Below are 14,027 nucleotides of genomic sequence, written 5' to 3'. Positions count from 1 at the left end.
AGAAGCTATAAGATGTTGTCATTTTATCAAATTGTAATGTGGCACTAATACATAAAGGAAGATTAAAAGCAGAGACAATTACTGTTAACCACAATCACAGTGAAAAGAACTTACGTTTAATTTCAATTTAAAGGTCTGATTCAATTGACTAGCTAAGCATGTTTATTAAAAAAAACCCTTTCCATTCTACCTCTCAGTAAGTGGCAGAGAAGTTGTAGCATTCAACTGAAATCTAATTTTTACTGAAAAAAAAATTTTGGAGGAAACAGATGGGGCAATGTCAATTTGATTCTGGGACCAAAGAGTAATTACGGAAAAATAAGCGACAATTCTTCAAGGGTTTTTCGAACTCTTGCTTGCCTTGTCCTTCCTTGCTATAGTGAGAGATCTCTAAGAAAACTGCCCCTAGCTGTTCCTATCTTTGCCTCCATGAAAAACCAACCAAAATACTCTTACAGGACTACAAGGGGAGAGGAGATTATTTGCCACTATTCAACCAGTTCTCCTATTCAGTATCAATACGCACTCTTTTTTCCTGCGTCCATGGAAAAAGCTAGCCCACTCAAAACAGGTCTTTTTGCTTCCAACCCAGAAGACAGAGGGTATCCCAACAACCAAAGCCATGAGATACTTCATAAGAAAGAGAATCAAATCTGGACGACTCATCTGAGTGACCTAGAGAGAAAAAAAAGAGGAAAGAAGATTATACAGCCCATCATAGTTCACTACTCCATTTATTAACTCATTTAAAACAACTGTCTCTGCCTTGAGCCAAAGTAAACATCAACAGGGCTCCTTTGTTTCACGGCTCCAGGGAGCATGACTGAGTGTGTTGTGTAGGCCACTGTCAAGTAAAACAAAAGATTCAACTGCTGTGAGGTCTTGGCCTTGATTTGTATTTCTGGTCTTTTGGCTGTGCCCTGAATAATTGTGAAATATTTTCTCATCTATAAATTGTGAAGACATGTTGCTTTGATGGAATTAACCTGTAATAAAACCAGGGGCTACATTCGCTGTTGGGAGAAATCCCAGTGAAATGCTTCATGGGATGGTCAATGCTGATCCTTTATTCCTTAGCCTTTGGTGGAGGGTTATACCCATAGCTTCCCTCCCTTAGGAATTTGAGGTATCAGCAAGGTGCAGCTGCCTGATTCTTGCTGACCCAGCAAAACCTTTACCTCTCCCCATTTCTTCAGGGAGATCAACTGAATCTGAGAAAGCTCATGAGGTCTCTTTTTGCCAAGATTTTGATATACAAAGGGTTTGTTTGGAAAAGATGCAGAGAAGATACAAAGACAGTATTTCCAGGAAAGTCTGTAAGGTCGTTTTAAAAGAGATAGGCATCCAGGCACTCTCTTGAATCAGTGACCCAGCTCAAAACCTGAACCATCAAGGACAGAGGACTTCAAGTGCAAACCTGAAAGATACTACCATCTTCTTACAAGAAGGCTGTAGAGGAAAGGAATTAACTTGTTCTGGTGTAATTTAAGTAGTCTGTAAGCATTTGCGTGACTCTCACTCATACTGTGACCACGGAAGGCACTCCAGATCTCAAACATCCACTGGCCATTAAATGACTTGGGGTGTAGGAAGAGGTTCCCTGCTTTTCATCCCAGCTGAGGGACAGCTGGTCGGAAAACCTAAATGAGGGATCAGTCAAAAGGCTCATCACAGTCAGTAGCCAGGGAAGACAATAAAACTGATCACAACAAGGCTGAGTTTCAAGCCAGGGGAACACTGTTCCGTAAGGTAACAGTGAGACTGAAATACTTAGTATAGTTCCAGGAATTCAGTTTGAATCCATCTTCCTGGCAAGCAGAGGGGTATAGGGAGGGGCTAGCAGGATTTCAGGGAACAGACAGCCTATCTTGCAAGAAGCTTGTCTGGCCTAGAAACACTCCAAGGTGTGGGAAAAAAAAATATTGCTCTATAACACAAATTATCTAAACACTGAAATGTTGGAAAAATGCACCTATGAGTATTTAAGCTAAGCAATACGAAAGAAATATGATGGCATCGGCCATGAAGAAATGCCATCCTTACAGCAGCATGATTTTGGAATAGCTTTTAAACAAGAATTGTGAGGACAGGCACCTCTTAAGGTTGAGTGTTACCAGTTTATGAAAGATGTTGACAGTGTCAGTCAGAGCTTCACTCTGATCCTACAAGCCTGTATTAACATAGAAACACGTATACAATCCCCTAAAACAACATCAAGAACCATTCCCCCTGCCTTCCCAAACTGAAAATCTGAATTCACTGTAGTCACTGTGTCAAGATGATTTTCATGTCCCATGATTTTCCAACCATATAATGCTGAGGGGAAGCACAGCTTCTATATGGACCAGTGAAAATACAGCAACCACTATTTTAGTAGTTTGTATTATTACACTTTTAAAAAATCCTATCACCATTGTAGATGGAAAATAAGAATTTAAGTATCTTGCCCAAAATCACACAGTGCAACTGTGGCAGGCTAGAACATGACAAGAATTCAGGACTATTGATATTGGTCTTCAGTAACTACGTGCCCATCTTTCAAATAAATATAGAAACATAATGAGCATTATTCTGAGATGTTTCATCTTCGTACAAAGTGGAATCAAGGCTCTCCCCATGTCTGTTCTTTCCTTAGCACTGCTTAGTGTGCTTTCCACCCATCTCTGCCCCAGGGAGAAATAATGTTGAAGGGTCTTTGACAATACAACGGACCATCCTAGGCTTGCAACCATTTAACCATGCAAAACAAGTCTGAAGGCTTTCTAGGTGCTCTTGTAGTCAACCTGTGAGATTCCACTCAAGAAAAAAAATAATTAACAATTACCCAATAAAAAAATATCCCGCAAAATTAAGCTCTCAAAAATTAACCTTATTATCTCATTTCATAAAGTGCAAATGTGGCATGAAGTGGAATAATGGTGAAATTCATCACTTCTTAATGAAGGTAATATTCAGGTAAATTTTTATATTTACATACAGTGCTTGTCCACTGGGCCAAGTCTCCCCTGGCGTAACTACCAGCCTGAAGGGAATTTAAATTTGATTCTTGCATTAAGAATAAAACAACAGTTCTAGTGCTAAAGCCTTCAGTTGCTCACTGTACTGCAGGACACCTTTATTTTATTGACCGAGTCATACTGCTTTATGCTAGAGCCAACAGAAATCAGGTGCTGTGATGTGTAATATTGCTGTTACTGAATATATTACAAATCCCTATTGCACTAAGTAAATTATATTACTTCCATGAAGATATTACAATAAATCACTTGGTATCAAAAATTCTGGCTCAACATATTCATGCTGGGTCCTATAAATAACTCCAAGCAAAAATAAAAATAAATATATACAACAAATACTTTCAGGTGAAAGGAAGAACATGACACTCTTTGGCAAAGCAAGTTATTAAACATCATTACATACATTTCTTGAAAAGAAGCCTCTGTGCACAAAGCAAGCAATTCAAGTAGTAACACATACTAGACTTACTGATCATTCATACTAAAGTGACTGCACCTGTTTTAAACAGCATACCTGTGGATTATGAGACATTCATAATAATTAATACAGGGAAAATAACGCTTGAAATTACTATTCCAGGCTTATAAAACTGAAAATACCAGCTGTTTAAACCCAAAGCCTCCAAGCCCCTTTCCCAGAAGCATGGCAGTCATGCAGCTCCAAGCCCAAAACACTGCCATTTTCTTTCATTACGACAGAGAAGAGGCAGCACATTTTTTAAAAACAGTAAAACTATGCAAAAGCTTACTTGTGTTCACCCTCAAAACTTACATCCAGATGTTCACTTCTCCTATACCGCCTGGCTATTTAGGAGGGGCAAAAAACACACCAGCCAAGTATTGCAGACTTGAACATGGTTAGATTATATTCACAGTATATTAAATTATAATTTGACCTGGAATACCCGAACTTCACACACCACTTTAGTCAAATGCAAAATATTTTTCAAAAGCATCTGTTAATGTTATCTGCTTTGCTACACAACCACAGCATTGATAGTTCTAGAAATAAGGGTCCTTATTTATAGTAAATTGCCAGCAGTGTGTTTAATATTGAAACCGTTTGAGTAGCACTTCTGCTATTTTAAAACCATTTTTTATATACTCTCAGCTTCTAAAGCCCAGCTTGCCTGTTACCATTTATGCCTCCTGCTGAGAAAATGCAGGTAATTAGGACTACTGAGGCAAGTATGGGTCAGCTGAAGCAACAACGGCAGCAATTCCAGCACTACAGAATCACTTGCTCTTCCTTTTCTCGATGAATTCATTGTGTAGGACCCAAACTCTTCCAGAAGTTTCCAACTTCAACAAATAAAACCTCAATAACTCTCTGGGGAAGTACTTAGAAAAAAAGCTGCTGCTGTAATATTGTCCACACTTCTAAAATAATCAGCATCTTAATTTTTACAACTTGTCTAAGTTGAACGACTAGAAGAGGAGACAAAACGCTTCGCTAAATACAAGACTTCTTTAAAACCACATGACAACTACATGTGTAACCACTTTTGAAGACAAAGTGAAAACTGCCCAAGATGCCCAGTTTTCTTGGACAGAGACGACGATGCAGGGAATATATAATGCGGTCCTAGGTGCTGCTAGAAGACCACCCTCCCATGACTGCAGAGATTAAATTTTTCTCCTCTTCTCCAGACTGTTAGATGAGCTTTCTTTGATTCTTTGCAGAAAGCCTTTTGCAAACTTAAGGTAAGAGAGGAGCCATCCAAATTCTGGGTATAACAAAAATGAAGAAAAATGGGCAGACTGATTAATCGACAAATGAGACACTCGGGTCTCTGATGCCATCCATGCTTATGTAATAAGGTCACTTGATGCACTTTCCATCTCTGTTTTCAAAAATTCAGAATATAAGCAAGTATGTTCGAACTTAAACAAATGTAAACTTCTTTAAGCTGTATTTGGGCCCTCACTCCTTCAAATGAGGATACTGGGAAACATCTAAAGAAACTATGTATTTATTGTTCTTTCTAACAGATTATTTCAACTCTGAGTGAAAAACAGCTGCAATTTTAAAACTGAAGTGTGGTGGAATATACAGTGGAAATTGGTAGATGGCAAGAAAACAAAGATAAGTTTTTCTTTTAAAATTGTATTATCAGAGAAAATGTCTCTCCAGTAAGAAGTTTCCAATGAAAATGTGGCAGTTCTTTTATAACAACAACAACAAAATGTGTAAACTTACACCATTGATGCTGTTTGCCACACATATCAAAGTTTATTTAAGGACTGTTGTGGTTTAACCCCAGTCCACAACTAAGAAGAAAACTAACTCTATCCGAAACCAGAACAAAGAAATATCCCTGAAAGCTGTACTGACATAACTGAAAGGAGGAGAAGAAACTGAAATGCAGTTACTAAGAATTTAAAATATATTTTCATCTCGTTATTTTTCTACAAAACCCTTCACAGCTGCTGACTTAAGCTGAGCTCCATATAACTACTCATAACGAATACTGTAATAACAAGGAGTAAAAATCACTAATGTAAAATCTCTATGCAGAATTTCCTCTTCTTTTATAGAATTACAATGCAAGCAAAGCACTGCTAATAGCTATTATGTTGTGATTTACCCAGGAGATAGGCTGTTCACTATCATAAATAGCACACTCTTGGTGGCATAAGAAAAAAATGAACCTAAGAAATACAGTCCCTTATTGTTGTGCTTTGATAAGTGCTTGGTATGTAGCTTCTGAAGCTACAATTAAAGATTTAAGACTATTTTAGCAAGGTATGTTAAAGATGTTCTTTGTTACATTTTTGGGTTACAATACATTATTGATATACTGCGATAATTTTCAAATAGTAACACACTACATCCCTCTACCCTTCCAGCAGAGATGTTGGACATCCTCATGCCCTCACCCCAATGGTTTAAGCACTGAAGGGGTTTTAGATATTCAGCTTGCAAAGTAGGGATCTAAAGGGGTAGCTGATCACAAAATACCCTCTGCCACTGCAGCACCATCAAGTTCACCTTAGCTGTCTATTTTAGGATCTCAATGTTAACTGCAGATTACACGTTACAGTAATTTCCCTTGAAATCAGTTCTGCATGAGCACTAACTTCAACTTTCCGTGCTGTTCTGCAAGTAATCCAACTTGTGAAACACTAATAAAAAGTCCCAACGTGCATCTAAAAATAGAGGGTGAACACTGTTTCAGCTATAAAATAACTGCTCTCAAATGCTATTACTTTCTTGGCACAGATGGAGAAGCACAAATCCCATTAGAAAAGCGTTCCCTTTAATATTAGAGCTTGAGTTCCACTGCAGATGCCGCCAGTGAGGAAAAACTCTCTTAAAATGAACACAGTTTAGGCCTGCTACACTCACGTTATCAGCTGAAACAATAACTGTGAACATCTAAGTTATTTAATTTAGTAATTTCTTCTGTCTCCCACTTGGCATCATTGCCAGACCCTTCTTTACGTCTGCTAACCTCAGAGCTCCCCTCATTATCATGTATCAAAGGCTTTCAAAAAATCTCTGATATATTGGCAAGCCACTGACTCAAACCTAGAGACACGACAGATCTCCTCTGGGCCTTAAAAACTATGATAATACCTTTCTTTTTAGATAAAAGCCTGTCTTACAAGCACGCTGGTCTGCTCTGAACGTCAGGAACTGCCTTTCTGTAAGGGCAGACAGTGTCAGGGAAGCAGAGACCAGAAGGCAGCCAGTGGTGATGTCCTTCAAGATGAGAACCTCTCCTAGAGGAAAGACAATACTGGTAGTGATTCTCCATTTTCCTTCATACCAGACTGCTTTCCCCGAGATGCAAGAAGGGCTCATGCACTCTAGCAACATGACAACTTGGCAATTTAGCAAAGCTGGCACGAATCAGTTAGCGTCCTTCTTGAGCGACAGCCTGTTCATTGTGCATCGTGTTGGACCTGCCGCAAAAGCAGCCCCCTACGAAGACATGATCGGAAAGCCTTGACAGGCTTCATGCAGACACCTGGGCAAACACCAGACTGCACAGATCTAAGTCCCTGAACTGAAGCTGTCTCGCCATGCAGCTCTAGGCCTTCAGAGGTGTTCAGCTAACAAGAAAAAGTAGGCAGCGAGATGTAGATGCAGGAGCTTGGGTTGTGTGCTCTACACTCCACTCTACTCTGTTCAGACACGTCTCGCGAGCTGCACAGGCACCAATGTTTCACCTAGTGAAGACCAACAAACAAGTTCTGTCAGATACAAAGATTGCATATGCGATAGCGAGATTTCTCTAACCCATTTTTTCCTCCCATCTGCTGGGGTGGCGTAGCAGCTGGGTTGGTACAGATCAAACAGAAATGTACTTTCCTTAGTGAATACAAAGACTTTAGTTTGAATGTATTGTTTCCTTACTGAAACACACAGTGGCAGGTGTTCAGAAAGGAGGTTAAAAACATCAATTTCAGCATTCCTCCAGGGAAAAACAATGCTTCTTTCCAGGCACACTGTTAATTTAAGATGCTTATATAACTAATTTCTGAATATTTTCCCCTTCTGCCCCTGAACGATCAATCACAGCTGCTTTTCAGTGACACAGACAGTGGCCTCTTCCCACTAAAACATATGAAATGGCAAATTAATGAGCTTGCTGCGAATGTGAAGTGAAAGCACAAACACAACACCTGTCCCCCTCCTTTGGGGCACGGTTCCACAATAATGCTGGTCATTTGATATTTCCCTAAGGATAAAAAGCAATGAAATTCAAATTAACCCATCCTTTTGTTGAAAATGGGAGAAGTGGGGAAAAGACCAGAGGGAATCTGATCCAACAGTCTCACTTTCATAACTATTTCCATCACTGTCATTGCTTTGAAACTTAGAATATTATACTCATACTGCTCATTTCCCAGTAAAATGTAGCATTGTAAAATAAAATTATTTTTCCAGGTTATTAAAATCCTGCAACTTGCTTGTTTTACTCTTATCCAACAAGCAAATCCATGCAACCATTCTAGCTACCAGGCTGCACAAACTGAAGAATTGAGAAACTACAAGCACCTGGAAAAAAGGTAATGGCTAGCCTGATTTAGCCTGCACTTAACACCTAATGACAAAGCCAACACATGCTGCAGGAGCTTCAGAATAGCTCAAGCCTGTGTGAAACAGTCTCAACAGGATCAGAAGACTTCTCTGCATCCCAAAGAAACAAAAGGAAACTTTTCTGGCTCTAAACACCAAAAGCCACGTGGCTCAGGAGATACCCAGACTGTTACGAGCAGAGTAAATATGGCCGTTCAGACCCCCGGATTTTCTCACCTGGGAACATGGATGCTCTTTGTTTCATGCTTTCACAGTCACACTCTCCTCAGCCACAGGAACATGAAAGCACCATGCATTAACTTTGCCCATTGGCTCACATTAAAACAACTAAATAGTCAGAACAATTACGAAAAAGCATTACTAACCATTCTCCAGACTTACTGAACTACCGAGTAGCTATATACCCTGAGTGGAAATTAAAGCAAAGTGATCAGCCTATGCAAGACTTGGGCCAGTAACGGATAGCTTCGAAACCTAATCCAAGCTAAAAATAAATAAATAAGACATTGCAATAAAAGCTTATAAAATTACCACCTTAATGGGATAGAGGCTATTCTGGAGGAAACTTACTCACTACAGAGTTAAGTGTTAGTTCCGGCACAGCAGATATAACTCACCATGCCAAATGATCTGCCACACACTTTTTCCCCCCCAAGAATTTAGTTCATGTAAGTACCTAAAAAATATATTACATAACCTGCCTCTGTAGAACATTTTAAATGCAATGAAATATATTTTGGAAGAATTTCTCTTTACTTTCTCTGGCATGTTATGGGAAAGCAATATATGGGAAAGAAATCATTCAGTTCATAGAAGAACGGCACTGGTTTTCACCGGAAGTCATCCCTTGCCTGCGTTGTGCCTGGGGAACACACTGGAGTGTAATCATCTGCTGGAAAAATAGCTTGAATAAAGAACAACGCAGCAGAGAGTGGCCTCTCACAAGGTAAGGCTGCAGGGGTTTCCTCATCTATCTTCTTCTTGAAAAGGGATCCCAGAGGACAACTAAAAAGGTCCTGACTCATGACTAGAGTCTAATAACTCACCTCCAATGCTTTTGCCCTTCAGGCCCTGCAGTTAGTCACAGTGTCAGTAACCAGCAATCATCCAAAACTCTGATGCTAACTGTTCATGGGATGGGAACACAGAAAACTACACAGCTTCAGTCATCATCTTACAGGTATCTCACAACAATCTCTGGCCAGGTTATTCTGCAGCTTCAGGAGACTACTTCTGGGGGAACACCCTGTTTATCAAGGGAAAGCTGAACCTCAATGAAGCTATCAGGATGTTGGGTGGTTTGTGGCTTTATCTTGAAGCGGGAGACAGCATTCAATCACAGCAACTAATTTTTTAAGTGCTGGCCATGGTTTGCAATTAGAGAGATTGCCCAAACACCTGCCTTCTGTTTTATCAGTATGAGGAACTGGTGTCAACAAGTCTCCCAGCACTAATGCTGGGCATTAAGCATGGGAAAAGCAAGTCTACTTGAGTGTACCACCCATGAGAGGCTTGGACCTCTCTTTCCTTTCCCTGTGGACATGTAACAAGCTGAAGTGTTGTTTCCTCTGCAGAGAGAAAAAACCCAAACAAGTCTCCACCTGCCACACAGTTGTTTTGCCCAGCACAGCTTATCTTTCCTCTTGTCACTGGAATAAAAGAATCATATAACAATTCTTGAACATATTCCTCACTTTGGACCATTTCAGCCCCTCTCCTAAATAGCCCCTTTTAGGTGAGCTGTAGCTATTTGATGTAACAGGTCCAAGGACCCATATACTCTTTTTTCCTTTTACAGACCTGTTACTAATGCAGGAATTAAAATGACAAAGTATCACCTCAAGTCAAGGCGTGACTCACCCAAAGGTGTCTTACACAATGAAACAAACCTGACCGGCTATGATTTCTTTTACTTAAATCCCACTGCTCACCAAAAATAATATGTCATGCAGTTGTTCTTACCCCCATTGAGGAACCAGATGGCATTCCTGTAGTATTCTCTGTGCAAACAGGGAGTGCAGTTGGCATGGGCTAACATGAGTCAATGAACTTACAGCTGAAACAAAGTTGTATCAGCAAATGCTTCTTTACTGCAACTCGCAACATGCTGCTTGATATACCTAACTTTCACAGAGATTAAGACAAGATTAGAGATGTCTACCTGAATTACTGGCAAATCTGTCAAATTAGGGATACTGAGGGTTCACTGCAGTAGGTTGCATTTGGCAGATTTGTCCCATGGCCAGAGATGTTGGAAGCTCCCTGTTGCCATTCCGAAAAAATACCATTTTTTTTCTTCAGATATAAGCACTTCCTTGGGAATCAATAAGTCAGGAAAACAAACCCACCCTAATATATCAGAAAAATCTGATTTCTGTCAACCCCACTGCTAAAAATGTACTTGGACTAAAACCTTTGCAGCTTTGACATCTATTTTGGCAGTAAATGTTCTTTCTTGAATTTATTCAATTCTTACAACACAAAATTTAGCAAGCTTACTACAGCCCAGGCTTGGAATATATCCCCATTCATAAACTTTCACTACTTGAATGAAGACACTTGGCATTAAGAACACAAGAAGCATCCTTGGTCAAGTCAAGTCTGCCACTGCTGCAGCCAACAACGGCACACAAGCCCATTCAGTTATCCAGCTTTATCCTGAAATCATGAGCCACCCCACTCAATTCACCATATAATACTCTTAACTTTCAACTGAAGTTTATTCATGACCATGTTATCATTCTGCCAGCACTGTCACTTTAATGTGTTCTTAAATGTCCTTTATGGATTCCTAAAACTGCAACTGCATCCCTTCTTTTTCTTCTTTTGCAAGGCTATGCATGCTCTTATACCCTCCTCCTCCAAAGACAAGCTCTAACAGAACCGTGCTCCTGGCACCTTTCATTACTTTTTGTTTTTTCTTACAGTGTTTTTTGATCCAACACAATGCAGTCAATCACACAGAATCACAGATTCATTTAGGTTGGAAAAGACCTTTAAGATCATCGGTTAACCCAGCAGTGCCAAGCCCACCACTAACCATGGCCTAAGCACCGCATCTACACGTCTTTTAAATCCCTCCCGGGATGGTGACTCCCCCACCTCCCTGGGCAGCCTGTCCCAGTGCTGGACACCCTTTTGGTGAAGAAATACTGCCATCCAGCAAAACCTAGTTGCACATCAGTTTGTATTTGTTCCAAAAATGGTTCAGAATGAGTAATTACCACGCTGTGAAATTGCTGGAGATGAAGTCAAAAGAAATAGATCAGTGTAATTTTGTAAAGATGCAAATAGCAGCCAAACCATAGCTTAAGGCATAAGTACAGAACTCCAGGGAAAAGAAACAAATAGCTATTTTAGCAAACACAGTATGTATAAAACACTTTTTATTCACCACAGACAGAAACACCATGTTCATTAGTCTAAAGGCTTTCTTTTTCAAGTTATAGTGTGAATGGAATATTAATGATCATTTACATCATCTGATTTTAAAAAACTTCAGTTCAACTGAATCTTTGAAAAATAATTTGGTGTTGGGGTTATTACATCAACTGGGAAAATTTTTCAATGTAACACTGAATACTGTAATAGTATAAAGGTGATTGAACACCTTTCAATCAGATTGGAACAGGTTGCCAAGAGAGGTTGTGGAGTCTCTGCCCATGGAGATATTAAAAATTCAGCTGGACACAGCTATAAGCCATTTGCTTTAGGTGACCCTGCTTTGAGCAGGGGCTTGACTAGACAGTCTCCATAGGCCCCTTCCACCCTCATCTGTTCTCAAGTAAATACAAGAGTATAACACACTCAAACATAATAACAAGAATTATTAATGGCCCATTTCTACTTAAAACTCATCCTAGCTCTTGCTGAAAGAACTGCTTCAGGACTAGAGAGGAAAGTATTTTCATATATCGAAGTCGAGCTGTTAAACCCACACAATAATACATTTCTAGAAAGACAAGTCCCAAACTTCAAACACAAGGAGTAACATAGTCTGGTCTAAGCTTAACTCTGATCTGTGAGTGTTCTACACCCTGGAAGATGATGCAGCTCATCAGTTTTGATATTTATCAGTATATGATATGCTTATAAGTGTTCATGCTTTCACTCTTTCATGATAAAAATGAGAAGGCAGTGATCTTGGGTTTTTTGAGTGTAACTGATATTTTAACATAATTCAGCATTAAAATTATATATAATGACTTCAGAAACTCCATTAAAAAGAACAAACACATAAAAAAAACACATGTAAAAATACATCTGTATTACTATGAATATAAACTGTTAATGGAAAACAAGTGAATAACCCAGCTCTTTATATGACTCAAATACAGCCTTTTGTGTATAAAAAGATTCTTATTTATATATATCAACAAGTATATTTATGTTCTGCAGTTCAATTTTGAAGCTGCACCTGATTCATGAGTGGGCTCAGCTCATGTGGAAAGCAAACCTTCACACATGGTGGGAAGAGATACTGCGTTCTTTGTCTGCATTTACTTTTCTAGGAAATAGAATAATTCTCTGTTAAGAAAAAAGAACTAACAGCAGGATGCTGCTGGGGAGAATTGTTTGTTCATACAAATAATGTAAAAGAAAAATCAAACTTGAAATGTGCAAATATTTGTACATTTTCATGCTATATAGCCCAGCCATGTCTAAGCTAAGCAGATGTTTACCAAGATCAAGGCGTACGCAGAACATGTCTGAGAGATCTGGACCAGTCTTACAGGTGAACTTAGTTCATATATCACATTATATTCCATCATTAGAGTAGGTCTATTATTTTAAGTATAGTCTTTACTTAGTAGTATTGATTTCAGGTTTAGAAACAAAATTGTTTTAATGGAGAGAGTAAACATCTTTCTATATGTGTGTATTTACAGACAGTATGCTGAACTGCTTTATGTTACACCACCAAGCAAACCTCTCGGAACACTCACAGTGGGAGCTGGTTGCTCATGTTATGCCCAGGGGCATTATAGATATGATGACTGTGATCACAATTCCCTGAAAAGCTGAAGCTTTCAGAAGCAAAGCTATTGTCAGCAGTTTAACTGTCAGAGCTGCTTAGTCTGACACCAACGACATCCAAATCTAAGTACCCTTCTAGGACTCAAGTTTTAAAAATTTGTTGAAAATAGTAACGATCCTCTGAAATCACTAGGAATAAACGCACAGAAGTGCAGTATCTCTGAAATTTATTGTACCTTGTGTTTCCATGCTGACAGGACAAGTCACTCAATAGTCAAGGAATGCTACACAGCACAACAAAAGCCATCTCACTGAAATTCACTCAGATGCAGAATATCCAGGCTTACAAACATCGAGGTTCAGCATTTGCTAAGAATTTGGCAGAGATCTACAGCTAACACCCCATTAAAGATTTTCTTTTTGCAATTTGGTCTACAGCTATTTTGACATGACTACTCAACATCTCAAAGCAACCCTGAAACCCAGTGAAAAAGTCATAATCATTAATGAATGCACTGCTATTCAGAATTTTCAAATGCAGATTATAGGCAATTTCCTTTAATGTATTAAAATGAAAAGATAAATCTTTTTTTAGGCGACTGATTTGCTAACATTCAATTCTGACAGTTAAGAGTGACTGGTGCTTCAAAACCAGAGAAATCAGACCTCCTAACTGAGTTTTTTTATTGCCATTTTAATAGCAATTAAAAGAGTCAGTGGGAAAAGCGAGCTTCCTTAATAATCAGAATTAAAGGCTGTTCCACATATAAGGTATGCTTATTAAAAAGAGAATGGAATGAAACTGAGAACTCAAAAATAGCAGGATCTGACCTCCTCTGCAAGTTACCCTCAGCAAAATACTGGATAAAAAGAAAGGAAAAAAAGAAAAAGATGACCTTGAGGAGTCATACTTGGATACAAGTACAAATCAGCCTGTCTGAAGATAAAGGTTGAGAAATCACCATTTCCCTCTGGCTCTAGCT

General features: G+C 39.1%; 1 protein-coding gene across 1 annotated transcript in view; it reads right to left on the bottom strand.

Moving 5' to 3' along the window:
* The window catches only part of FZD3 (frizzled class receptor 3), a 61,475-nt gene that overhangs the window by 7,208 nt on the left and 40,240 nt on the right, over positions 1-14,027 (bottom strand). The window contains exon 5 of the mRNA XM_037392690.1: positions 527-675. Coding sequence (XP_037248587.1) covers positions 527-675 — 149 coding nt within the window. The remainder of the gene's footprint in view (positions 1-526; positions 676-14,027) is intronic.

The sequence above is a fragment of the Falco rusticolus genome, chromosome 6 (genome assembly GCF_015220075.1).
Source record: "Falco rusticolus isolate bFalRus1 chromosome 6, bFalRus1.pri, whole genome shotgun sequence".
Taxonomy (NCBI): domain Eukaryota; kingdom Metazoa; phylum Chordata; class Aves; order Falconiformes; family Falconidae; genus Falco; species Falco rusticolus.
This window is presented reverse-complemented; position numbering and strand designations above follow the sequence as displayed.